General features: G+C 42.7%; 4 protein-coding genes across 7 annotated transcripts in view; 2 read left to right on the top strand and 2 right to left on the bottom strand.

Moving 5' to 3' along the window:
* Positions 1-2,405, top strand: part of ube2c (ubiquitin-conjugating enzyme E2C) — a 3,195-nt gene extending 790 nt beyond the window's left edge. Inside the window, exons 2-7 of one of the 2 annotated variants that reach the window (XM_031849814.1) lie at positions 225-355; positions 662-689; positions 812-898; positions 1,165-1,369; positions 1,564-1,623; positions 2,265-2,405. In XM_031849814.1, coding sequence (XP_031705674.1) covers positions 249-355; positions 662-689; positions 812-898; positions 1,165-1,369; positions 1,564-1,623; positions 2,265-2,302 — 525 coding nt within the window. In that variant the 5' untranslated portion in view covers positions 225-248 and the 3' untranslated portion in view covers positions 2,303-2,405. The remainder of the gene's footprint in view (positions 1-224; positions 356-661; positions 690-811; positions 899-1,164; positions 1,370-1,563; positions 1,624-2,264) is intronic. The other variant, XM_031849823.1, reaches the window with a different exon arrangement.
* A 3,785-nt stretch (positions 2,406-6,190) lies between these two features.
* LOC116381470 (regulator of G-protein signaling 9-binding protein) lies at positions 6,191-9,619 on the bottom strand. The gene is made up of 4 exons (XM_031843703.1): positions 9,418-9,619; positions 9,122-9,325; positions 7,033-7,175; positions 6,191-6,865 (listed from the first exon to the last, which is right to left on the bottom strand). The coding sequence occupies exons 1-4, from the start codon at positions 9,617-9,619 to the stop codon at positions 6,692-6,694; spliced, it is 723 nt and encodes a 240-aa protein (XP_031699563.1). The 3' UTR covers positions 6,191-6,691.
* A 3,042-nt stretch (positions 9,620-12,661) lies between these two features.
* LOC116387172 (E3 ubiquitin-protein ligase RNF182) lies at positions 12,662-21,303 on the bottom strand. 3 transcript variants are annotated; one of them, XM_031854063.1, is made up of 9 exons: positions 20,425-21,303; positions 18,815-18,906; positions 18,432-18,479; positions 18,060-18,194; positions 17,717-17,864; positions 16,341-16,408; positions 15,720-15,870; positions 15,121-15,347; positions 12,662-15,014 (listed from the first exon to the last, which is right to left on the bottom strand). In XM_031854063.1, the coding sequence occupies exons 4-9, from the start codon at positions 18,105-18,107 to the stop codon at positions 14,832-14,834; spliced, it is 825 nt and encodes a 274-aa protein (XP_031709923.1). In that variant the 5' UTR covers positions 18,108-18,194; positions 18,432-18,479; positions 18,815-18,906; positions 20,425-21,303; the 3' UTR covers positions 12,662-14,831. The 3 variants fall into 3 exon arrangements, with proteins under 3 accessions (XP_031709923.1, XP_031709915.1, XP_031709931.1); XM_031854055.1 differs by lacking the exon at positions 18,815-18,906; XM_031854071.1 differs by lacking the exon at positions 18,815-18,906 and having other exon boundaries at positions 15,720-15,819.
* Positions 21,304-22,173: 870 nt separating this feature from the next.
* On the top strand, positions 22,174-25,186 carry snrpb (small nuclear ribonucleoprotein polypeptides B and B1). Its single transcript, XM_031853587.1, has 7 exons — positions 22,174-22,329; positions 23,446-23,597; positions 23,876-23,987; positions 24,220-24,372; positions 24,447-24,576; positions 24,659-24,784; positions 24,966-25,186. The coding sequence occupies exons 1-7, from the start codon at positions 22,327-22,329 to the stop codon at positions 25,004-25,006; spliced, it is 717 nt and encodes a 238-aa protein (XP_031709447.1). The 5' UTR covers positions 22,174-22,326; the 3' UTR covers positions 25,007-25,186.
* Positions 25,187-25,387: the final 201 nt, after the last annotated feature.

Here is a 25,387-nt window from a genome sequence, read left to right as displayed (position 1 = left end):
GCCTGCCTGTCTCTCTGACGGACCGCCTGCCTGTCTCTCTGTCGGACCGCCTGCCTGTCTCTCTGTCGGACCGCCTGCCTGTCTCTCTGTCGGACCGCCTGCCTGTCTCTCTGTCGGACCGCCTGCCTGTCTCTCTGTCGGACCGCCTGCCTGTCTCTCTGTCGGACCGCCTGCCTGTCTGTCTGTCGGACCGCCTGTCTGACAGCCTGTCTTGTCTCATCCAGCAGTGAACGCACCATCTTGCACTCATGGCCTCCCAGAACATGGACCCCGCAGCGGCAGCAGCCTCGTCCACGGCTGCTCTGAAGGGCAGTGAGAGCACCGGCAGCTCGGCCAGAAGCTCGGTGTCCAAACGGTGAGAGAAGACACAAACAAGACTGTCTCTGCTGTAACTCGCTGTACCGACTACAACGACTGTGTTACGGCCTCTTGACTGATCTCACTCAAGTGTTTAACCAACAGTAATGTTTGCTGATGTGTCTCATGTACTGTCTCGTCACGAGCAGATAAAAAGCTTTACAGGTTTGTTAACTTGTGTGTATTCAAATCTGTAAAACTAGTTTATCTGTTCATGAGACAAAGTCAATAAATATAAATGCATTGAGGTATAAAGATGTATCGTTTCAACACTATAACAGTAATGTTGTTTGTGTGTCTGCAGGCTGCAGCAGGAACTCATGACTCTGATGGTGAGTTCACATCAAATACATATATAGCTTTACATAAGTGACATCACATGACTGGTCTCTTTCTCTGGTGATGCGGTGATGACATCATGTGACGTCTCTCTCTGTGTGTGTTGTCGATGCAGATGTCAGGTGATAAGGGAATCTCAGCGTTTCCAGAATCAGATAATCTCTTCAAATGGATCGGGACCATCAACGGAGCTCAGGGGACGGTACGCACGCACGCACAGACGGAAAGCAGTGATTGGTTGATATTCAATGATGATGATCATGTGACGTCAGAGCGGCACTGTAAACACTGCCTGATCTCTCGATCAAACTTTTAGAGACAGTCGGGAAAAGAGAAGAAAATTAGAAATGCCATCAGTGTTCTTTACTCTCCAGTTCTGAGAGTATGACGTTGAGAGAATCCAGCTGTAGTGAGAGGTAACACTTTTTTACCTCTGTAAAAACAAAGTTTACCTTTTATGTTTCTCAGGTGTACGAGGGTCTCAGGTACCGGTTGTCTCTGGAGTTTCCTGCCGGTTATCCGTATCAGGCTCCACGCGTGAAGTTCGTCACTTCCTGTTTTCATCCCAACGTGGACGAACAAGGTTTCATCTGTCTGGACATCCTGAAGGACAAGTGGTCGGCGCTGTACGACGTCCGCTCCATCCTGCTGTCCATCCAGAGCCTGCTGGGAGGTAACGTTGTTATCACTAATGCAGGAAACACCAACATTGTATTAATTTTGGACTCATGTTTGCTATATTTTGCTATTGCCTTCCGTATTGTTTTTGTATTTATGTTAAAAAGTAGTTTCCAATGGCAGCCATTACTATCAAGCCTTGTTGACATGTACACATTTGTGTAAACAACACATTGATGTTTGTTTCAGAACCAAACAATGAGAGTCCGTTGAACACAACTGCTGCTGAACTCTGGGATGACCAAGAAGGTGAGAGGCTGCTGACATCACGTCTAAATGCTGCCGCGTTCACTGACATCACGTCTAAATGCTGCCGCGTTCACTGTAATTTAATTACAACTTCCTGGTCCATCCTGTGATGACACGGGGCTCAAAAATACTTTTTTCCATAAACTTGTGTACATTGGTGGATATTATTTCTTTGAGGTTAATCAACGGCCCCTTTGCTAAAAAAAAAAACAACCAAAAAAAAAAAAACCAATGAGCGCTAGGCTCGATATACTGACAAGTCACTTCCTTTCGAGCGTTTCAGCTCGAGGAGTGAAACTGCTCATGACTGCGGGCGTCTTTTGTCCCGTGACGTTTCACTCCGTCGAGCCTCCAGAGTGAGTCGGACAAAATGACTGACCACCATACGATGCACTCGGCCAGACGGTGATTGCAACTGCGTTGGTCTGCGTCTGCCTGGCTCATCGTAAACGAGCCCAATAAGTCCCAAAAGTTGTTAGGTCAAATATTTGAGCTTCCGTAATCAGGTCTGTCATTGAGGGTTATCGGCGGATTCAACTGAACTGCAGCTGTTTCACTGTACAACAGATCTGCGGGGAGACCAGATGGGAAGCAGGGGCTGATGGGAGATGTATTTGTAACGGCTGTTTTGTCTCTTTCAGCCTTTAAAACTCATCTACATTCGACCTTCCAGAATTGAAGCAGCTCCACGTTTTATTCTTCTTCTGTCTATTTGCCTTCTGTGTTTGTAAAATATTTTTATGTTTGTCCACCTTGCTGTGTCAATAAAGTTCCTAATTCAACACACTGACTGAGGCTTTATTGGAGCAGAAGCTGTTGGTAAACCTTCAGATATCAGCTGCGTATCTGTATCAACATCTTACGTTAATTTCACTGAAACACTTCATTCTTACATCGTATAAAAGCTTCTCTTTTTTTAAAATGTAGAAAAGACATTGATCACAAATATACGATAATTAAAAAATGTGTGTTTCTACACCAGCTGCTGTTTCACCACAAATATTAACTTTACAGCTAATTAGTTTTCCAGATGAGCCTAAACTTTTCCAAACTGGTAGTCAGCTTCTAGCCAGAGGTGTAATATTTGATATTTTTATCGTTTTGAAACGATTAAAGCTGATTGTGAGAATGAGCTTGATGTTTATGCATCAGATGAAACAAGTTTAGTTTCTTTAATTTTTGGAATTCAACTCTGTGGGACTTTCGAGGCCACTGCTGAAAAAACGATAACTGCTTTGCTAACCAGGAAAATTAGGAACCAATTAGCAGAAGCTATTAATGCTGCAATACATTTCTCTATGAGTAACAGTCCTCTCTATCAAATAAACTACATAAATACAACAAGTAGACCTTTATTTGAGATTGGCAACAATCTCGTCTCCATGTGATCTAATTAAAATATTAATTTGCTTTTCTAATTTACAGCTAAACAAACCTCAACATGAATGTCTTCCCATGATTCACTGCTTCACCAGCCGGCATCCCTGCTGTTAGGGAGCCAAAGTCTGATGTATAAAGCACCAAACCGACTAAGAACTACTGAAGTGGGATTTATTATATTAATGTGAACACTGTTTATTCAGATAACTAACTGGTGCTTAGTCATATTTTAGTTTTAAGACGGGGGGGGGGAAATATATATTTTAAGGATGAAATTGTATTTTGAAAGTTTTATTTTAGCCGTTCTAAACAGGTGAGCATTACTGGGAGTTGAAACTGCCGAAGTGACACTTTGCGTTTTCTTATTCACAGACTTTTCACAAACAGATTAATGGCCACTTTCAACATGAAAGGAGGTGGTCAGAGGAACAAGAGTCCCTTCAGGGAAACTGAACTGTACTCTGTGGTTAAAGGTAATATATGTTCTAATATGCAAAATACATTTAATGAATGGTTGTACAGTCAAAGTCTCTCATTTCATGATTTACTATATTCAATAATGCTATTCTCCTAATTTTATAGAGGCTGTCATATGGTCCGACCCCAGTGCCACAGAGTCAAAAGTTGACAGAGCCATAGCAGACTCCTGGGAGGTCTGGTGGGGGTGGCTTTTAAAAATAAAAGAAACATAAAGGTGCTATGTTAACGCTACACTGACTGTTTATTGATAAAAAAAGTTTTTCATGTTTTGGAGTGTACTGCTTAGTACTTACTCATATGTGTGCCTATCGATACTCCACATGTCATTTGTTGACATTACATCATCAGAGTGTCTTTGTCAGCAAACAGCACAGCGCTGAAAGTGTTAACGTTCTGTAACATTGAGCCAATAAATGACTGGATGTTTGTTTCTGTACTTCAGAGTCAATACAACTCAGAGGTGAGAGTGTTTTATAGGATTACACGATTGAAGCTCTTTGCTTGGTTTCATTAAATACATCCACTATATGTTTCTATTAATCCTTCATTCAAACAGGTAATCCTGTTGAAGAAAGCCCCTCTGATACTGTGTCATGGATTCTCACTTCAGTGAGTTTCTTAGAATGAAGATTCTGTCATGTTTGTGGCTGATCAGTGGATTAACATGTTTACAAAAGAGACCAGGGGGTTTAAGCTAACAGTACATTTCCAGTCTGTCCCCCACTCTGGAGAGGAGACATCCCTTTTTTTAAATATCACATAGCAATGCAATTTAAAATGTCACCCAGATGGTTTCATCTTTTTTTGTTTTAACTACTGATATAAGTTTTACTCTCTCTCTCTGTTTTATATTTTAAGTTCTGTGAGTCATGGAGCACTTTTCTTCTTTTTATTTTTTGATGTTTTTTGGAGAGACCGGGGGCAGCAAATATATATATTTAAAGTCTTCATTTTTCTGCAAGCTGCTTTCTCTAACAAGAAGGCCGTACATGTAGCCTTGATGTATGTGGTTACAAAAAACTAAGAAGGAAGTCGTGATTTCACCAGTCACTGTAGAAGGCATTTTAATCTGGAGACTACTGGCCCTCACGGACCGCAATCAAAAGTTTCTCCTTCAATTTTTGTATGCTAGAATATTCGGGCAGCGACAAGTTATTAAAACAGGTCGTGACCGTTGGAAAGAACTCGCCAGGATCGTGTGTCGAATCGATTAATTTCTTCAGGATGGTCAGACGGGGTTTCAGGCTCCGGAAACCTGAGACACAAGAGCCAGATAACGGGCAAAGTTACAGTAGAGACATGAGGAGAGCTAGGTAACGTTAGCCGTTAGCTTCCAGTTGGAAGCACAGTCCTTCTTGGCTAAATAACGGAGCTAACAATGAACTTAATCAGACATGTAGGCCTATTGTATCGTCAGTCATTGTCATTCTTTGCTACTCAAAGTAATCACAGTGACAGAGTCCCTCTTTAACACAGTCCTGCTTATAACGGCGCTAACATTAACAGAAGTTGCATTAAGTTACATTATGGTACGTTCAGGATCCCAACAGTAAGAACTTGTATTGGTCGAAGGCAAAGTACAGCGATATCATGATGCGTTCAACTGTAATCTTATAAAATGTAGTTTTGGCTAGGTGTTTTCATGCAAATAAACTCTTTATATGAAAATAAAGTAAAAGGATAACGCTGAGAACTTTTTTTGTGTCTAATTGTCCAAATCCCTGTAGATTTGAACCCCTCAACTACTTGTCAAAAGGCTGAAAAGGTTTAATGTCAAGTGTTTGTGTTTCTGAAGTGACTCACCACCAACAGGCAGTCTGGGGCTTCCTGTGACAAACTGCAGAAAGAGTCTCTGCTGCTCGGCCTTAAAGCTGCTCTGCACCTCGAACAGGAACCGTACGGCACGGCTGCAAAAACACGGGAGGAAATACACGTCAAGCATTTGTCTCAAAACAAAAGTTACTTAGACAGACGTTATGTAGAGAGTCTGCACCCGTATCTAATGGTGCTCCATTATAAATAAAGAGCGTGGTCTCACCTGTCATGTGTGTAGCCGAGGCCCGATCGACAGCCCTCCATCAACGTCTTGACGTCTCACGTCTTTTTACTGCTGCACAGCAACTGGTCAAGCTACAGCAGGAGAAGAGAGACAATGAAGGAACTTGTGGACTAACTAATAGTTCTATTGAATTGTGCGTGATTGTTCAAGAGTTGATGTAGCTGTAAATGTTTTTGACTAAATCATATCGTCAGTTGCGATGATGGACTGAGATGAAATGTGCCTACCTCCTCTGGATAGAAATACTGCAGGTGATTCAGGGGGAAGACTGATTCAAAGCCTTCCCTCAATGACCCCAACTGTCTGAACACTCCTTAATTTAGTGTCCAGTCATGTACTGTCATCACGAGCAGATAAAAATCTTTACAGGTTTCTTATCTTGTGTGTGTATACAAATCTGTAAAACTAGTTCATCTGTTCATGAGACAAAGTCAATAAATATAAATACATTGCGGTATAAAGATGTATCGTTTCAACACTGTAACAGTAACGTTTGTGTGTCTGCAGGCTGCAGCAGGAACTCATGACTGATGGCGAGTTCACATCAAATACATAGCTTTATAGAAGTGACATCACATGACTGGTCTCTCTCTCTGGTGATGACATCGTAGTGAAAATCTGGACTCAAAACTACAGATGTCGATTTATTTGTCCCAGAGGGACCTTTGTTCACAGCCAGTACACAAAAACATATGATATACACATAGCAACACACAGATATATATCAATAACTAGTTTCATTGTTCAACATCTCCACTTTATCTTCCTCCCCCTGAGCTGCTTTGTGCCGGTTCTCCCGACTCTGCTGTCGGACCTGAGTGAGGCAGTTCAGGGCCATCCCTCCTTAAAGAAGAGGATGAGGTCAGTCCATAAAGATGTTCTGATCATATCCATGTCCAGTTTGTCCCATGCGGGGACCAGGAGTTTATTCTCATATTTGTTACATTTAACTCAAAAAATATTTTGACTTCTCTTCTTATGGATTCTAAAAATCTCTAGAAACATTTGTACTCCAACAGTGTTAGTAGTAAAATAATGAACAATGACGTTTATTTGTATAACGTGAATGATTCATACACAGATATGAGGATCCTGTCATGTTGTCAGGTATGATTAATCCAGGTGATGTCAGTTGGGGCCTCGCTTCCTCTACCCGACACAGCCCAGTCCACAGCATGGTGGCTGGCAGCAGATCATCTTGTTGTTAGAGACGACTTCAACCTCCATCAGGTCCTCCAGGGTATCATCCGGTTGTTCCAGGTCACCGCAAGCTTCGGCCCATGCTGGCTGGGTCGCCTCTACCGACCAGAATGCAACAGGAACCTGCAGAACACGGCAAGACACGACTCAATGTACAAGAGACTCTACCAGGTACAAGAGACTCCCCCAAAGTACAAGACACTCCTTCAGACCAGTGTCTGGTCTGCAGGTCAAATCTTGTCATGTTCAATCTGTTCTGAACAGTTTCCCTCTCTCTGCATCTGCCTCACCCTCATCTGCATCTCACTCAGCATTGCCTCCAGTGCTGCGATGTGAGAGGTCAGATCAGGGTTCGGCTGCTCCTCCAAGGTGAGCCATGGCACCTGGATTAAAGCCACTCGAGCTGCCAGGCCCACCACGCCATCAATACATCCTGGAGAGAGAGTGAAGACACAAACAGTGGAGACGTGCAATGTTAGTAGAATTGTAACGGGTGTAGTTAGGACCCAGGAGCAGTACGACAACACCAGGACTGGTATGATTTGAGTTCTTTATTTGTAACACACGACAGGCAGAAGATTCTCTGGAAGAATCCGACAGGTTTCTCGTGGTCAAGGACAGAAGGGCTGAGTAAGTTACCAGGACAGAGGCAAGGCGAGGCGAGGTAGTTCGGGACAGGCAGGGTCGGCAACAGGGAATCAGTCCATGGGTGAATGCGGGAAAGTTGAGCATGAATGCAAAGAACGATCTGGCAGTGAGTGTGTCTGAGGCAGGGGTTTAAATAGTGAAGAGGCAGAGTGAGCAGGTGAGAATGATGAGCTGATGAGGTGAGTGTGACTGGCAGGTGCACTGAATGAACTAATTAGGTGAGTGAAAGGTGGACAGAAGTGACAGAGCTGTGACAAGAATACATACAAGAAAATCAGATCGGACTGTACTGATCCAGTATTTCTTTTCAGAGATCCTTAAGGAGTGTCTTCGGCTCCTTAAGAGGTTTCAGTGGTTCTAAAGGAGGTTGTAGGGATCTTTGAGAATGTTAGAATCCTAAAAGAGGCTAAACCTTCAAATATTGGAGGATTATTGCGGATGTAACAGAAACTTTTCAAGGAGGTATCACTGAGGAGGCTCTTTGAGACCATGAAGAATGCCAAATAGCCCACAAGGAGGTACATGGACTGATTGAGGGATATCCTTGAGGATGTTCCAGTTACTTTGAGGAGGTATTTAATAGCTCCTTAAGAAGTTCCAATCGTCTTCAATAAGGTTGAAGGAGTGGTCCTTAAAGGATTTGCTGCACTTATTGACAATGTTACTGCCATTATTCAGGTGATCTATAAGGCTCTAGAGGTTTTTAGATATCCTTTAGAAAGTTGACTAGATTCCAGGGTAGGTTCAATCCTTTTGAGGATTTCTAAAAAAAAATTACCTTACGAGAGGTTCAGGGGGTCATTTGAACATTTTAGATATCTAAAGTTTAAAGAAATTCCAGTGCTCCTCATGGAAATTGTAGGTGTCCTTGAATGTAGGACGCATCGAGGGAGTTCCGGTTATTCTTTAGGAACTTTTAGGTAACAGAACCATTGAAGGTCCATGAGGCGGTTGGATGAGTCCTAAATGTGTTATATTCTTCTAAGGTTTGACAGATCTTTTGAAAATGTACCAGAAACCTTTAACGTGGTTCTGTGGTATTTTGAACAAGTAATATCCCAGAGACGGTTCTGTGGGTCCTTAAAGAATGCTTATTGGTCCTCCAAGAGGTTTAAGGGATCATTGAAGGAGAGATTTTCTTAACGTTGTGTCAGCTGTCCCCCTTGAGAAAATTCCAGTGGTCAAATATAGTCTTGAAGAATACCTATTGGTCTTTGAAAATATTTAAGTACTTTAGGAAGGATATCCATGATTTTTGGCAAACGTTTTTTGGGTCCATGAGGAATATGAATCCGCAAGGAAAAGTACCAAGAATCAATGAAAGTGTTCCAGGAATCTTCAAAGATATAGATGTCAGTGAGGAAGTGTCAGGGAACCTTGAAGAGGCTGTGAGAGTTCTTGATGAGATTATTGGGGTTCTTATAGAGGGTCTTAAAGCTATTCCATATTCTAAGGGTTCTTGAAAGTGGCGTGGTATTCATTAAGGAAGTTCAAAGGAGGCTTCAGGTGTATTTTGAAGAGTTAGGAAGGATCTAGGAATTACTTAAGACGCTCCAGGAATCCTTGAGGAACACACAGGTGTCATTGGCAGGTTGTAAGGATCTTTAAGGTAGTCCAGATCTTTAAGTTAGTTCCAGGGTTCAAACACTCAGCAATTCAGTGGGAAGGAAGGAAAGAAAAGAGACAAGGAAGGAAGGTTCCACAGACAGGAAATGAAGGCCATCAACTGACCTGTATTGACTAACGAGCGCCTGCTGTTGCGCTGGGTCAGAGGAAACTGTCCAATCAGATCGCAGGCCTTACAGAGGTCGAACAGGAAATTCTCTACAGCCGACAGGAAGAGAACCCACAGACGCTCTGAGGCCTGTCTGTCCTCCACACCTGAGGGGGCCCAGTCACAGTCTGACTGCAGATGCATGAGACGGCGGGACAGACCTGCGGATAGACAGACAGACAGACAGACAGACAGTCAAGTGGGATACAGACAGGTGTACGAACAGGTGTTTGGTCTAAGCGATTTTCCGTACCGGTGCAGATACGGTGTGCGAGTGCTCTTGTGTCGTCCATCTCGTCTCGCAGGAAGCTGCCGTCCGCCGAGCTGCCGAGTGACGCCGCCAGCTGCTGGAAACACGAGGTGACCCGACCGAGGGCCTCGAGAGCGCGTTCACACTCGCCCTGCTGCCGCCGCCGCACCGCCAACTCGTCTACCGAACGACGCCACCGGCTCATGATGTCATCACCTTCCTGCCGGGGGAGCAGGGCAGGTGTATGGTTCTCTTATCGTTGTCTAAGGGTATTTATTATTGATTTTCTTTTGCCAAGATGGGTTGATTTAAAAAAAAATAAAAAATACCTGAGAATGTTTAATGTCAATGTCCCTGTTTGTGTAGTTACTGCGGTTGTCCTGTAGAGGGCGGCTTTAACGATGTGTCATCACAAGGAGAGCTGACATTTTGAAACATCATATTAAAAGAAAATCCATTGAAATTATGAAATGTATTGTCTTGTAAAGAGGATATCACAGTGAAATATTTTAGAGATTAATCAATCATGAATTATATATTTTTCAGTCGAAAAAAAGTATGATGTTGTTAATGTTAAAGTGAGATTTTAGTATTCAGGTATTTAACAGGCAATTGAACCTTCATCATAATCACTTTGTTATAGTTACTCGGAGAGGTTCTATCTTTATCTTTAACCTGTTTTTGCTGCTGAATCGGATTGACACCACGATATAGACTTTTCTGTTTATTTCTCTCTGAAATCACTTTAAAAAAAATTGTGATATTTATTTAGGGAGTGCAGTTAGTGACAGTGTGGGCTCCATGATAACGTAGCTCTTAGCAGTGGGGGGCGGGGCTTAGCAAATGGTCAATTAGAGTTTATACCTTCACTTTAAGATACAAACGAAGGAGTACCTTCAGTGTTATCATTTAACAGGCAGACAGCTGTAATTACAAATAGTTGTGTGGATGGAATACATTTTACTTGGATCATTTAAAAAAAATAAACGTATCGGTATTCCCAAATTGTTGTTTTTAATACTTTTATCAATAATGCATCACATTCTTTCAGTATGAACTACTTGACGAAACGCATTGCGGTCAAGATCTCACCTTTTTAGCATGATAAAGTGACCATACATGTAATTTACTTGATCCTTGTTCCATTAGTGTTTATTACAGCAGAAGTTATTTGACGTTTTATAGAGAAAATCCATTATTTGTTTTACACAAAGCCTCTGTGAAACATCTTTCTTTGTGTCAGAGCTTCAATCTCAAACTGGGTGTTAAGCTCCTCTTTTTAAAATGTAACAAATAGAAATGTATTTATTAAGAGGACCTTCATTAGTAAATCAAAGTTACTCTTATTAAATTTATCTTACTAATAAAGCATCAGTGCATCTGATTTGTTATCCACTAATACAACAAGTAACCACTATTAAACTCTTTATCATCAGTGACTTATTGAAACATAGAATGTTAAAGATTACATATTAAAGGAAGCTGATAGCAATGATTTAAATCTGCAATATAAACAATATATTAATACTTTATATAATCTATATATTTATAATGTTTAAAATCAGAGAAAAGGTCGTAATCGGGACATAAGAGAGGATGTTTTAGATTGTTCTCCTACCTGATCACGACTCCATCAACCTTCTTCTGTAGAGGAGGACTGTGCGATGTCAGGCAGGTTTCTATAAACATTCTTCTTCTCCTCTCAGGAGACGTCAGTGTTTTTTAATTAATGGCAGCTGAGGTCCTCCCAGGAGCCTCTTTAATTTACCCACAGCTCTGTCTTGCAGGCAAACCTCAACGTCAGGGATTCACCTGTCCAGGTAGACCGGGTCATGTCAGGGTTATTTATAGACAAAAGGACCCAGGTGCTGTTCTATATTCTTTTCCATCCCTTTAATGTTGCTGTCGTCACGGTAAAGATGTTTGTTAGCATTCATGGTTGTTACTAAAACAATTATTTAATCTTTAGATTCATACTCATCACAGGTGTTGCCAGATGAACTTTAAAGACAAACTGAGTCTGTGCCTGGGCTTTACTACTCTACCACTTCCTTTTTCTTTTCATGCTAGTAGATGTCAGACGGCAACCTCTGGTTCTGGCGAGTGAAGCGGATGTGGAAGTGTTTTAAAACTTGCATTCTCTCTAATGTCCACCAGGGGGCGACTCCTCTGGTTGTATAGAAGTCTATGAGAAAATGACTCTACTTCTCTCTTGATTTATTACCTCAGTAAACATTGTAAACATGAGTTTATGGTCTCAATTTCTAGTTTCAAGTCTTCTTCAATACAATAAAGCAGGGGATGCTTTAGGGCAGGGCTACACAGTGATTGACAGGTCTCTGCCAGTACCAGAGACATATAAGCCGTCACTCCTCCGCATTCCAAATATGGTAACTTCCGTTCAGTGGTTGCGAAGAAAACAACATGGCGACAGCTATAATCCAAGATGGCAACGCCGAAAACACCAAACTCAAGGCTTCAAAACAGTCCACAAACCGTGACGTCCCGATGACTACGTCCACTTCTTATCGTCTAAGGTAGATTTGGCAGCTCTAGCTAGCCAGCTAGGTGTTGGACTGTGAGTGAGCCATGGAGTATGGGAGAGTGAAGGGGGAATTCATATCTCATGATAGTTTCATGGAGGCTTCTGTCCACAGAGAGTGTCAGGTTGATCATTAATGTTGTTATAGAGCTGTTAACAGTAGCTACAGTAACATTAACTATAGTAACTGTACTGACAGTAGTAAGAGTAACTTTACCAACAGTTATACTAATCAGTAAACGGTAGTAATATCTGCAGTAGTCAAAGTAAAAAAAATCTCCGATGAGTCATATTTCAGTGTCTGTAGTTTATTCGATGTTTAAATGGAGCACACACTGCACATGCTCCACCCACTACAAAGACAGGAAGTGACACAACAGCTGTTGCAGGCTAGCTGACCAACAGTGTCCTCATCATCATCATCATCATCATCATCATCATCACATGATCATTAATCAAACATCAAATCAAACAATGGCACTTTAAAAAGACAGAGAACTTAAAGGAACAGTCCAACAGCTCATTAATTCATCTTGTTCTCTGTAGTCTCTGATGGAAACTGTTAGCTTAGCACAAAGGCCGCTAGCAGGGGAAAACTGTTAGCTTAGCACAAATGCTGCAAGCAGGGGAAAACTTTTAGCTTAGCACAAAGGCTGCTAGCAGGGGAAAACTTTTAGCTTAGCACAAGGGCTGCTAGCAGGGGAAAACTGTTAGCTTAGCACAAATACTGGAAGCAGGTGGAAACTGTTAGCTTAGTTTAATCAAAAAATAAATGATTTACATATTGTACGACACTGGTGTTTCTGCAGCACTGCGACTGCAGGTTGTGAAATCTTATTAACATGTGGTGGCTGTTTATTATTATTTAACATTAGCAGAAGAAGACATGTCGTGAAAAACATCCACCAACAGTGTTGTTTTCTGTAGACACATGATTGTGTTTATGTAACATACACAAACACATACATGTGAATGTGTAAACATTCAGAAAAGTTCCAGTTACATGATCTGAATAAATTCATACACTCGGTTCATTGAAAAGGATTTATACACTTGTTTGTATTTAAACAAACTGCTACAAATACACAACAAAGAAGCTAATTTAGACTTAATTTGTATTATGATATTTAATAAGGCATCTTGGATGTGAACACTTGGGAGTTAGAATAATGGGAGATTTTCCTTTTCTTTATATTTTGGAGACATTGTGGGAATACAGTTCGACAGGAAGCCAGGACTTTGATGATGCTAAGCTAACAGTTTGCCATCTATTTCCAGGCTTTGTGCTAAGCAAGGCTAACAGTCCTGGACCTGTCTCTGTACTGGAGTCTTAAGAAAATAGAAAACAAGCGTATTTAATGAATGTCAGTTACAGATTCACACATATTAAACAGTAACTTGTTGTTTTCAACATGGTTAGTTTGTGTTGTTTAAAGTCTCTGTCAGTCTGCACAGTACGGTGGTTTCAGTCTACAACAGCTTTAATGTTCACAGGCAGAAGTCTCCTCTGATCAGCTGACAGTTTGGATCCCTCTGTTGTTTCCCAATATAAAATAAAACAGCTTGTTCTCAGTTTGTCCAGCAGGAGGCGACAAAGAGAACAACCTTCACAGTAAAACATCAGAGTGAGTGAGAGAGATAAACTCCGCCTCTTCTCTGTGATGATGTCATCACCTGGTCCGAGTCTAAATTGGCTGTAGCCACAAGGAGGGGGGTAATGCTGGTTTTCAGAGGGGGGCGGGGTCAGAGTGGACAGGTGTGTCAATGTCTGATGGGTGAGTCTATAGATGAGTGATTCTGTTGTTCTAGTGTTGTTGTGTTTCTGGTGTTGTTTTGTTGTAATTCTGGTTTTGGTGATGTTCCGTTGTTGCTCTGATATTGCTCTGTTGTTACTCTGGTTCTGGTAAGGATTTGTTGTTATTTTGGTTCTGGTGTTGTTCCTTTGTTCCGGTAATGTTCCGTTGTTGTTCTGGTGATGTTCCGTTGTTGTCATTTTGGTTGTTGTGTTGTTCGATTGTTGCTCTGCTCTGAAGCAGGTTATGTTTGAGATTGCGGACGTGTCTAATATAGCTTGGTGCTCGTGTCATGAGATTGTCAAAGCTCTTTGAATTGTGATTTTATATTTTATTTTAATTTTCCTGCCAAGTCTGTTTCACACCTCCGGGGTTGATAACACAAAAATAAGGTTTAAATTGACATACACACCAATAAAGTATATCATCTATTCTATTCTATTCTGTAAGAATACATCCAAGCAACACATTGATTTAATGGAATTCATAAATGTAATTATAGTCAGATGTAGACTGATATTATAATTCTGTTAAATTAGTTTTAGTGATTTATTGTTTTACCGGCTGTTCTTCCTGCATTTAGCAGCTACATCTGTGTCGCTTTTAGCCTGAATATCCTCTTTAGTTTCCTTTCGATTGTAAAATCTGCCGCTCTGCTGATGGCATGTTTAGATTTGATCATATCCTGGAACTATTATTTTGTGTGAACGTGCTCACCACCAGACGGAGAAACCCAGGAGTTGATTTACCGAGTTGAAACCACCGTCGTCTGACCGCTTAGCGGGGTCGCGGTAGTTCAGCCAGATAACCAAAAGATGTCCTGGGTTTGGATCGTACAGGCCACTGGTTCTGGTGTGATATCTCATGTTGTGACTTGTTTTGTCGCTGGTTCTGGTGGCACTGTTGTTGTTCTGACTGTTGTTTTGTTTTTGTTTACTCTTTGTTCCGGTGGTTCTCACCGTTGTCATGTCGGCCGTGTTGTTAGTTCTCATGGTGTGATGTGTTGATGTTGTTGTCGTTGTCACAGCAGCCTGTTGTTGGCTGTAATGGCGGCAGGTGACGTGTTGTTAGTATTGTCGATGTCATGGCAGAGCGTGCGTGCGCGCGGCGAGCGCCTCCATCAGCTCGTGACACAGACACTGACAGAAGCCGTAGAGGACGAGCAGCAGCAGCGTGGAGGGAACCAGACTCACCAGGACCACGCCCAGCCACAGCTGACCAATCATCAGCAGGTAAATCCCCAGAGGCAGAGAGCTGAAGTACACCTGTCCAAACACACAACCACACTACGTCAGACACACACACACACACCTGTCAGCCCGTCCGGCCTTTCCTTCCTAGTACTGGTTTGACTTTTTTTAATGTACTGACCAGGCAGAGCGCCCCCAGCAGGCAGCGGGGGAAGCTGCGGGACGTCCAGGCGTGACACTTCTGAGCCGGCAGGTTGCAGGGCAGCGAGTCCAGGCTGGGGGGGCGGTACAGACCCACCACGTTGAGCATGCTCAGTGAGTCCGAGGATGGAGAATCCTCGGGGAGCTCCATGATGGTGATGACCAGACAGTCTGAGGAGCGGTGGGACGACTCCACGCCTCCTCCTCCTGAGAGAGAGAGAGAGAGAGAGAGAGAGAGAGAGAGAGAGAGAGAGAGGATCTTCAAAAACTCTCAGAAAAAGAAAATAAACGCTGTTAATGAAGAACTAAAATAAACACAAATCCAGTCCAAAAAACAAGTCATTCTCCACAATAGAACACAATACATTCCTAAAGCATCATATATGTTTGTGTGACACAAAGAGAGACAAAGTGGGACAGAGAGACAGGCAGAGAGAGAGAGACACAGGGAGGGAGAGAGAGAGAGACAGACAGAGACATAGAGTGAGACCGGCAGAGAGAGAGAGTGAGACGGAGGAGTTTTATGTTCCAGTCTGGAACTAGGAAATCAAACAGGAGAAAGGAGACTTGTTATTTTACCGGTTAGACTGTTTGGACTCAGCACCACCTCCCCCCCCCCTCCTCCTCTTCCTCCTCCTCCTCCTCCTCCTCCTCCTCCTCCTCCTCGGCGGGCTCGGTCCTGACAAGACAGAACAGCCAGGATGTGTCGGTCGTCCTCCATCAACCACACCTTAACAAGAGGACAGAGACAGGAAGACGGCTTGTCCAACTCCGAAATGGAGGAGTCACCTCCTTAATAAGTCTCAATTCCTCGTTAATAAAGTCTCACCTCCTCCTTAGTAAAATAAAGTCTCACCTCCTCCTTAATAATGTAGTCTCACCTCCTTGTTAATAAAATAAAGTCTCACCTCCTCGTTAATAAAGTCTCACCTCCTTAATAAAGTAGTCTCACCTCCTCCTTAGTAAAATAAAGTCTCAACTCCTCGTTAATAAAGTCTCACCTCCTTAATAAAGTAGTCTCACCTCCTCCTTAGTAAAATAAAGTCTCACCTCCTTGTTAATAAAGTCTCACCTCCTCCTTAATAAAGTAGTCTCACCTCCTCCTTAGTAAAATAAAGTCTCACCTCCTCCTTAATAAAGTAAAGTCTCACCTCCTCGTTAATAAAATAAAGTCTCACCTCCTCGTTAATTAAGTCTCACCTCCTCGTCGGGGACGTAGGTCTCGTGGCGACAGAATGGACAGCAGATGATAGATGGCGAAGACTCTCCTGAAAATCAATCAGAAGAGTCACATGACACATGAGTATGATGTCATACAGGTAAAATAGCTCCGTCAGCACCGTTGCTGCTGTTAGCGCTGTTAACTTCTAGCTGCCGACTCATCCATTGCCATATTGAGAGCCGTTACGAGGCAATAGAAATGCTCCCAAAATTGTATCTAGAACCTTAAGTTCAAGTGTCACGTCACAACATCACAATAATACAACCTTTAACCTTCCTGCAAGCAACACAGTTGAACATTTATAAAAGAATGTGAATATTATATTTAAAATCATCGATTTTACGTTTTGAAACATTTAAAGTCTGTGCTTGGTATGACTATATGGCAGCATCATGTTCCATTTGACATTATTATCTTTAATATCACTTTACAAATCACATCCATAGAGCTGCACCGAACAGTTCCAAGCTTCAAGGCTTCATTCATAAAAGTCTGTGTAATTATTAATAACTAATAACTTAAACTAAAAAAGACACAGTTTACTCTCCTTTTTTAAGTCTGACACAAGTCCAAGTCAGAGCGATCCCTCCTCTGTTGCTCTCCCTAAGGTTTCTTCCTATTTTTCTCCCTGTTAAAGGTTTTTTTGGGGAGTTTCTCCCGTTCCGATGCGAGGATAAATAAATTAAATGGAATTGAATTGAAAATATATTGAAAGTTTTAGGTTAGCTGTGGTTGATGTCAAGGGAACGTTGACTCGTAAATCATCTCTTCACAGGTGATTTATGGGATTTGTCTAAAGTCCTTAAAGATAAGTCCAAGTCAGAGATCTGATGTTGGGATTTTAAACAAATCAAAACTTGCTTTGAAGTCCTGAGTCCTTAAAGACAAGTCCAAGTCACGTCACTGGACTTTTCTTTCATGTCTCGAGTCAATTCAAGTCTCAAGGGAGTCATGTCAAGACTCAAGTCCTCTAAAGTCCAAGTCAAGACTCAAGTCCTCTAAAGTCCAAGTCAGGTCTAAAGTCATTAAGGACAAGCAACAAGTCTTCATTCGCAAATATCAAGTCATTCCAAATCTTTCAAGGACCGGGAAACTTCTTTTTGTGACCTCTTTTTAAACTTGAGTCCAAGTCTAAAGCTCCGATCGATGTCAAGAGAAACCATCAACCCCTGAGTTGATAGTCTCGAGTCTCAAGTCAAGTCTTAAGAGACTAGAGTCCAGGTCTCAGGTCTACAGCTGTGGTTGGTGTCAAGGAAAACCATATACCGGCCTCTTTTACAGGGAAACAACTCGCTGGAAATAACTTGCTTCACCCTCCATGTGTCAGTAATCTTTACCGGGCGAGTGGACTCACCCATGTCGACCATCTTCTTCAGACACTTGGCACAGACTCGGTGCAGACAGCCCAGCAGTTTGGGTTTCCGACTTCGAGTGTCGTAGCGGTTGTAGCAGATTTTACACTCGAGTTCCTCCAGAGTGTAAACCAGAGACTGAGCCCAGGTCTGCACACATGACAACACACAGTTTTATAATGGCTAAAATGATTCCGCGTCTTCGCCCTCTACGAACCGAATAAAGCTTTTGTTCAAACTCTCAGAACTATATTTAAATTCTAGTTCAAGATCTAATAAAGTTTAGAGTTCAAACTGTTGTGGTGTGATGGCATCAGAGATGATACTATGGATGAGGAGTCTCACCTTGGCTTCCATCTCTCGGCCAGGCTCCTCCTCCTTAAGCAGGCTCATTTTCTATTGGCTGTCGTTTTCACCCGAACGAGGAAAGAGGGGCCAGCGGTTGGACGGAGTTTAGGTCAACCTGAAGCCGTCAGCTGACTGGAAGACAAAACTAATTTAGAAGTACTGCGGAGTAAAACTACTCCACTGTACTAACTGCTACTTTAACTAGAGGTGAGGACTCGGAGTTCGGTACCCCACAAGGATCAGTTTGTTTTGATTTATTTTAAACAGGAAGTAGTGTCAAAGAGAGACACAATACTGAGGACGGAGGTAACACTGTGCACCATTTGGTTGGTTTCTCTCTCTACACAGACGAAGGCAGCGGTGACCTACCTGACTCCAGATCAGCTGATCAGTCTGACAGTCTGGGAGGACGCCCATCTGCAGAGAGACAGACAGATGGGTCAATGAGACAGACGGGTCTGAAGAGACAATACACAGTATCTACAAGACAGAGTATCAGCGAGTGCTATCACTGTATATTTATTACTTATCTCGTCTGCTTTATTGTTGATGTTAATTTATCGAGTAGCCTCAGAAACACTCACACAAACACACACACACAGACACTCACACACACACACACACGCGCACACACACACACACACACACTCGTACACACCCTCACACAGCTGTATTTATAGACTGCAGCTGTTATGTAACCGTAGGAGGGGGGACACTGGGGGATGCTGATGTTGCTATGGCAACAGCTTTACCTGTGCCTGAGCCCCTCCGATGAGCCAATCGGGTGAGTCAGATGTCATCACATGTCGGTGATCAGAAACAATGTGATCAGCTGATTCACCGACTGATCAGAGAGGAGAAGATGAGTCTCAGACCAGAGACAAACAGACCTCGGGTACACTGTCTGCTCACAATCCCACAATGCACTGCTTCACATGTGATTGTGTGTAAATGACAGTCATGTGACTCCAGAGCTGTCAGTGATGTAGTACCACCACTGTGTAGTATACTATGTATCACTGTGTAGTATACCCTGTATCACTGTGTAGTATACCGTGTATCACTGTGTAGTATACCGTGTATCACTGTGTAGTATATGTATCACTGTGTAGTATACTGTGTATCACTGTCCACCACAGAGTGCCTGTTGTAGAGGGAGCACTGAGCAGAGAACCAGACGGGTTCTAACAGAACCTTCAGCTGCAGGATCATTATTCGTCAACTCTGACATCATTACTGAAGCTGTGACATCATTACTAAAGCTGTGACATCACTCCAAAGTAGAGTTGCAATACTCTGGTAATATTCAAGGTGGAAACTTTATATGGGATTTAACCAGAAATGAGGTAAATAAATTGTAAATATGGCGGGTTATCTGCTCAGGCTGTATTTATTTACCATATCATAAAAAGAATCCATTAATTTGTCAAATAAATCTATTAATTTGTCAAATACATACAAAGTAAAATGTGTCACGTGGTGAGTTAGCTAGCTAGCAAGTTAACTAATAAGGTTTTAGGTAAACCACTAATTTATAGAATAAATTTTATTAAGGAGGAGGAGGAGGAGACGCTGCTGCTGCTGCCGGGAGCTGAGCTCTCCCCCTCCCTCCGGAGATCCGACTGCAGGTCCAAGGCTGCAGGTGAAGCCGGATCTGGGTCTGTCCACGGTGGACCGGTCTCTTCTGGAGGATCTGGGTCTGTCCACGGTGGACCGGTCTCTGCTGGAGGATCTGGGTCTGTCCACGGTGGACCGGTCTCTTCTGGGGGATCTGGGTCTGTCTACGGTGGACCGGTCTCTGCTGGAGGATCTGCTGGAGTCTGAGCTGAAGGAGTTTCTGGTGAACCTTCAGGATTTCATCTGATTTCACATGGAATCCGACGACGAATCCAGAGACGTACCCTGCGTCTCTATGTCAGTCTTCCACATTCTAAATATGGTCACTTCTGTTCATTGCTTGTGGAAAAAACAACATGGCGACAACAGTATTCCAAGATGGCGGCGGCAAAATTGCCAAACTCGAGCCTTCAAAACAACAGTCAACTTATGATGCCTGGTTTGGCAATGTCAACAAAGCACAGAGCAACTATAGTGACTATATATCTTTACATAGAAAAAAGTGATGCTACATTAAAGCTCTGATTGTCTCAACTTATTTACAATATTTATTTGTCCCTCATTGCATCTTTTCTTTCAGAATCATCCCTTATTTATATTGTTATCAGCTCTATTCTTTTTGTTGCTAAATATAGTTTTGCGTAAGACTGTTACATCATTACTGAGGCTGTGACATCACTCCTGAGGCTGTGACCTCATTGGTGGAGAGGTGTACATGTTGTCATGGTGTCGTGTTGCCGCTCACCTGCTGGACGATGGATGTCGAGTCGATAGGTGCCGTGGATGTAGGTTGCAGGTTGAGTTGCTGTCGTGCCACACTGAGGCAACACAGTGAAGATTAAACATCAACAATGTGGTTGCTAGTTGCTGATCGTGTAGTTGCTGTAGTTTCCCTGAGGCTGAAGCAACACGGTGGTAATTAAAACCGTTAATTTCCTAGTTGCTGCAGATATTGTTGCAGGAGGGCACAGTTGCTGTATGTTCAATTGCTGTGGGTTTAGTTGCAGTGGGTTTAGTTGCTGTAGGTGTAGTTGCTGTAGTCCTTGAAGCTTTAAGGTTGAAACAATATGTGGTTGACAAACATCAGTCTAGTTGCTGTATTCTCCCTTTATTGTATGTTAAAGCAACACTGCAGTTGTGGAAAATCAGTGGCCTGGTTGCTTTATATATAATTGCTGCAGATTATGTTGCTGTTGGACTGGATGCTGTAGTCTCTGTCAGGTTAAAGCAACATTAAAACATCAACAGTCTGGTTGCTCGTTGCTGCCGGTGCAGTTAGTTGCCTTACATGCTGTTGCTGCTGGTGGGTCTGGTTGCTGGAGGTACGTCGTCTCCGTCAGGGGGAAGCAACACTGCAGCAACAGTCTGGTTGCCGCTGATGATGTCGCTCAAGTCTCTCTCAGGTTGAAGCAACACTGCGGTCGATGCCCGTCATCATCGGCCTCATTAACAGTCCGTGATCGTCGCGCTATAACGGGCTAACCGAACGGTCTGTCGGTGTCTTCTGGTCCGTCGGTTGTCGGTCGTCTGACCGGGTGCTGGTCCCGGTGACTCACCGTCTCTCCTCCGTCTCTCTGCTGCTCACTGCGGCGCGCGGCCCGGCGGCAGGAGACCGGGTTACCATGGCAACCGGCCCGCAGCAGGATGACGGGAAATTCTTCAACCGACGACGACGATGATGATGATGCACAGCAGAGAGGATCGATGACGTGATTAATCACCTGATCAGTTCATAAACCTATATATGTAAACACACTGATAGTAAATAAGTAAATAAATAAGTAAATAAATAAATGAATAAAATATATAACTTTTTGTATCTCATCTGTATCTATTTCTTATCTATTTATTTTACTTTTTTTCGATAAAATTATTTTATATTATGTTTTACATCTAATTGTTTTATTTTCTCAGTGGAATGTATATTTGTTTAACGTGCTTGTTCTCTATGTTTTCTTACTGTTGTAATTTTAATATTTTAATAGCTGTAGTTTCATATTTCAAGAAATTATACCACATTTGATTGTGTTCCTCCAAAGTAAGAAGTAAAGAACTTTGCTGCGATTGAGCTTCATGTTTATCTCAATTTATCTAAAGCTGAGACGATTTCTATTGCTTGTGAGTTGAAGTTATAAATTAATAAAAACAAAGGAAACGGTATTATATGCACTTTCTTACTGTAACAAGCCCTGTTTGTTGTATTTATTTTTTATAAATATTAATTATATTGTGGTAACTACTATTGTTGATGTTGTTTTCCTTTTTCTGACATGGAAAAGTCACAAAAACAGTTATTGTTCTGGAATACAGTTGACATACTTTTATAAATACACTGTATATATTTTTGTATGTATATATATATAAATATATTCAAAATATATATGTATATATATATATATATATATATTAAATAATACGAGTATAAATTAAAATGAAAACTTTGCGGAACCGTAGCTTCGGGCTGTTGTTGCAGGTCGGGTGGGAACTGTGTGTGTGTCCTTTGTTCGGGTAGGAACAGTTCTGCTGGCCGGTCGTCACTTCCTGTGAATCTCTGATAAAGACGAGCCTGGCGGTTTCTCCGCGGGTCAAATTTTTTTGGGTTTGTTCGGTGAATCCGGCGTGAATCGGGGCCATCAGAACCGCAAACATGGTGAGTGTTTACCGGGCAGACTGTCCGCGGGCTGCCGGCCTCTTGGGTCTTTAAATGTATACCCGATTTTACGGTTTTATTTTAATAATAGCGGGAGTTTGAATGGACGTCGGTTGAGCGTCGGTACAGAGCTGCAGCAGCCCGCGGAGTCAGGAAGTTGTTCAGTTTATTAGAAACCACATCAGTAATAACTTTAATTTACTGTTAACCGGTTTGTTCCGTTAACAGGTTTCTGTGTAACGTTATTAAGTTAACAGCCGTTAATTTACCCGGTTAGGCCGGAGTGTTTGTTAGCAGTTAGCTTCTAAAGTTAGCTCCTCGGCGTTGTGATTACGTTGTTCTCATGACTTAAAAGTATCTACGGTTGTTTTTAAGCACCACATTAACATTGTCGTTACATTTACCGGTTAATGTTTGTTCATACCGAGGAGACCAACGTGCACTAACGTTCTACAATAGGCTAACGAAGCTACGAGCTAACTGTTCACTTGTTTTAAAGCTAGTTTAATGATTATCCGCACGTGTCGACATTAATGTAAACTATTAAGTGTTAGTTTATCTACACGTATGTGTTACGATATATTCCTTTAATAAATAGGCTAGTGAAGCCTGTTGTCTTCACCAAAGTATGTTTATTTGTAGCACAAGAAATACTTGACTAACAAAATGAAGGTTTGTGTACTTGTAAACTCTTGTTTTTCGTGCATGCTTCAACGTAGAATCAATGGAGTAAATGCTTGATGCAGATTGAAGCCACGTTTAACACCAATAGCTACACATCAAAACGCTCGACGTAACTCCTGCTGTATAATCCATTTTATACACAAGAATAAAGAACATAAGCTCTGTTATAGTTTGATTCAACTGTCTTTCTGTCCTTTTTTTTTATTGACCCAAATAAGTAAAATTAACTTTAAATCGGTATCCAAGAATAAATCACCATTATAGATATTTTGGTTTTTGGGTCTGAGCTGCTGTTACATCCTGAAGTCACTCTAACAAACGCAGAGATGATCTTAAATACACAAACCAGCCGTGACATCGTGATGCTGTAGGAATAGTCTGTGGTGTTGATTATGACATCATATTAACGCCTGTCTCTGATTGGTTCCTCAGACGGTGGGTAAGAGCAGCAAGATGCTGCAGCACATTGACTTCAGGATGAGGTGCATCCTGCAGGACGGCCGGATCTTCATCGGCACCTTCAAGGCCTTCGACAAGCACATGAACCTGATTCTGTGCGACTGCGACGAGTTCAGGAAGATCAAGTAGGTCCAAGACTCTGGGTCCAACAGGGTCGGCTTGTTATTGAACACACACGATGCAACTCAGCGGCCGTTACTGTTGGGTCCGCTGGTACTGGTGTGGTAGAGCAGAGAAAACTGTAAAATGAACGGGTAGAGGTGCCTGGAGGTCCGTAGTTGGGGCCCCGGGGTCTTCTGCTATACTGTTCTTAAGGGTAGTTGGAAGTAACTGTAAGGCATGCTGGGTAATAAGGCCTGTCTGTGGACCGTAATGAATGAGTTGTTTTGTTGTCGTCCTGCAGGCCAAAGAACTCCAAGCAGCCGGAGCGAGAAGAGAAGAGGGTTCTGGGTCTGGTTCTGCTGAGAGGGGAGAACCTCGTCTCTATGACGGTTGAGGGCCCGCCTCCTAAAGATGTAAGTGGAACTCTGTTGCCAATAGGAGACAGACTTGTGGTGATGTCATCAGAATTACTGTCTTAAAAAAAATTCATTGTTTGAGTTTTAAATCATGTTTAAATCACAGATTTTTATTTTTTTTTAATATTTGTCAACTTTAAACTTTATTTCATATTTACGGAACTGCTGTTTGTTAAACCCCTGTCTCTGTGTGTCTCTCTCTTTCTCTCTGTCTCTCTCCCCTCTCCAGACCGGCATAGCTCGTGTCCCGTTGGCGGGCGTGGCTGGTGGTCCCGGTGTGGGTCGTGCAGCAGGTCGTGGTGTCCCAGCAGGAGCTCCGATGCCTCAGGCTCCGGCTGGACTCGCCGGGCCCGTCAGAGGGGTGGGCGGTCCTTCACAGCAGGTAAATACAACGACGACGACTGCTCTACATTCAGCTGTGTGTGCTCAGGTGATGACAACTTCCTGTGTTTCCAGGTGATGACGCCACAGGGCAGAGGGACGGTTGCGGCGGCAGCAGCAGGAGCGAGTATCGCAGGTGCTCCCACACAATACCCACCTGGACGAGGAGCCCCGCCCCCGATGGGCAGAGGGGCCCCGCCTCCTGGTGAGTGGGCATGTGATGTCATGAACCTGACTCCTGTGTACTGATTGGTTGTGACCTGACCCCCCTTCTCCCCTCCCTACAGGTATGATGGGCCCACCCCCTGGCATGCGGCCACCGATGGGTCCTCCAATGGGGATGCCTCCTGGTCGAGGTGCTCCGATGGGGATGCCTCCCCCGGGCATGAGGCCGCCGCCCCCTGGCATGAGAGGTAAGCCTATCAAATCGGATCACAGCCTCATTAATCAAATCGGATCACAGCCTCATTAATCAAATCGGATCACAGCCTCATTAATCAAATCGGATCACAGCCTCATTAATCAATCAATCAATCAATTCTATGTGAACACACCATGTGACCTCTTATGTTTTTGTTTTTTTTCTTTCTTTAGGACCGCCTCCTCCCGGCATGAGACCGCCCCCCCGGCCCTGAGGAAGCCCCGCCTTCTCACACTCACTTGTTGTATAGATCTTTTTTTTTTTTTTTTTTTTTTATCCGTTTTGTGTTTTTTTTTTTTTAAATAAAGTTTCTTCAGGGTGGTTTGATTTCAGCGAGGCTGTCTGTTCATTTTCTATGGTAACCAGTTCAATAAAAGTCTGGAGTAACAGCCAATCACAGCGCAGATTACATCATTAATATTTTATATTATACCGAATAGTTTAAAGATTCAATTTATACAGTGTCAAATTATAACATAAGTTAATGAGACACTTTTAATAGTGAGCCGGTCTAGACCAACATTCTCAGAATATTTATTTAAACAATCAAGACCTCAAATTATAAATGCACTTTGCCTCAAGTTGAGTGAGATCA

Source organism: Anarrhichthys ocellatus, unplaced genomic scaffold, assembly GCF_004355925.1.
Source record: "Anarrhichthys ocellatus isolate YVR2014 unplaced genomic scaffold, GSC_Weel_1.0 scaffold1, whole genome shotgun sequence".
Lineage (NCBI taxonomy): Eukaryota > Metazoa > Chordata > Actinopteri > Perciformes > Anarhichadidae > Anarrhichthys > Anarrhichthys ocellatus.
The sequence above is the reverse complement of the archived record's forward strand: the minus strand, read 5'-3'. Positions and strand labels throughout refer to the sequence as shown.

Bases quoted from the DNA above. Each gene is read 5' to 3' on its own strand.
- LOC116387172 (XM_031854063.1), bottom strand. From the start codon at position 18,107: ATGAGCCTGCTTAAGGAGGAGGAGCCTGGCCGAGAGATGGAAGCCAAG. The intron at 16,409-17,716 runs GTGAGTCCACTC...ATTGATTTTCAG, and splicing joins GAAGAAGATGGTCGACATGG to GAGAGTCTTCGCCATCTATC. The intron at 15,015-15,120 runs GTCAGTACATTA...GTGTTTGGACAG, and splicing joins TGCTGGGGGCGCTCTGCCTG to GTGTACTTCAGCTCTCTGCC.
- LOC116381470 (XM_031843703.1), bottom strand. From the start codon at position 9,619: ATGAGCCGGTGGCGTCGTTCGGTAGACGAGTTGGCGGTGCGGCGGCGG. The intron at 9,326-9,417 runs GTACGGAAAATC...GTCTATCCGCAG, and splicing joins CGCACACCGTATCTGCACCG to GTCTGTCCCGCCGTCTCATG. The intron at 7,176-9,121 runs GTCAGTTGATGG...CTCTCTCTCCAG, and splicing joins GCGCTCGTTAGTCAATACAG to GATGTATTGATGGCGTGGTG.
- snrpb (XM_031853587.1), top strand. The intron at 23,598-23,875 runs GTAGGTCCAAGA...GTCGTCCTGCAG, and splicing joins GACGAGTTCAGGAAGATCAA to GCCAAAGAACTCCAAGCAGC. The intron at 24,785-24,965 runs GTAAGCCTATCA...TTCTTTCTTTAG, and splicing joins GCCGCCCCCTGGCATGAGAG to GACCGCCTCCTCCCGGCATG.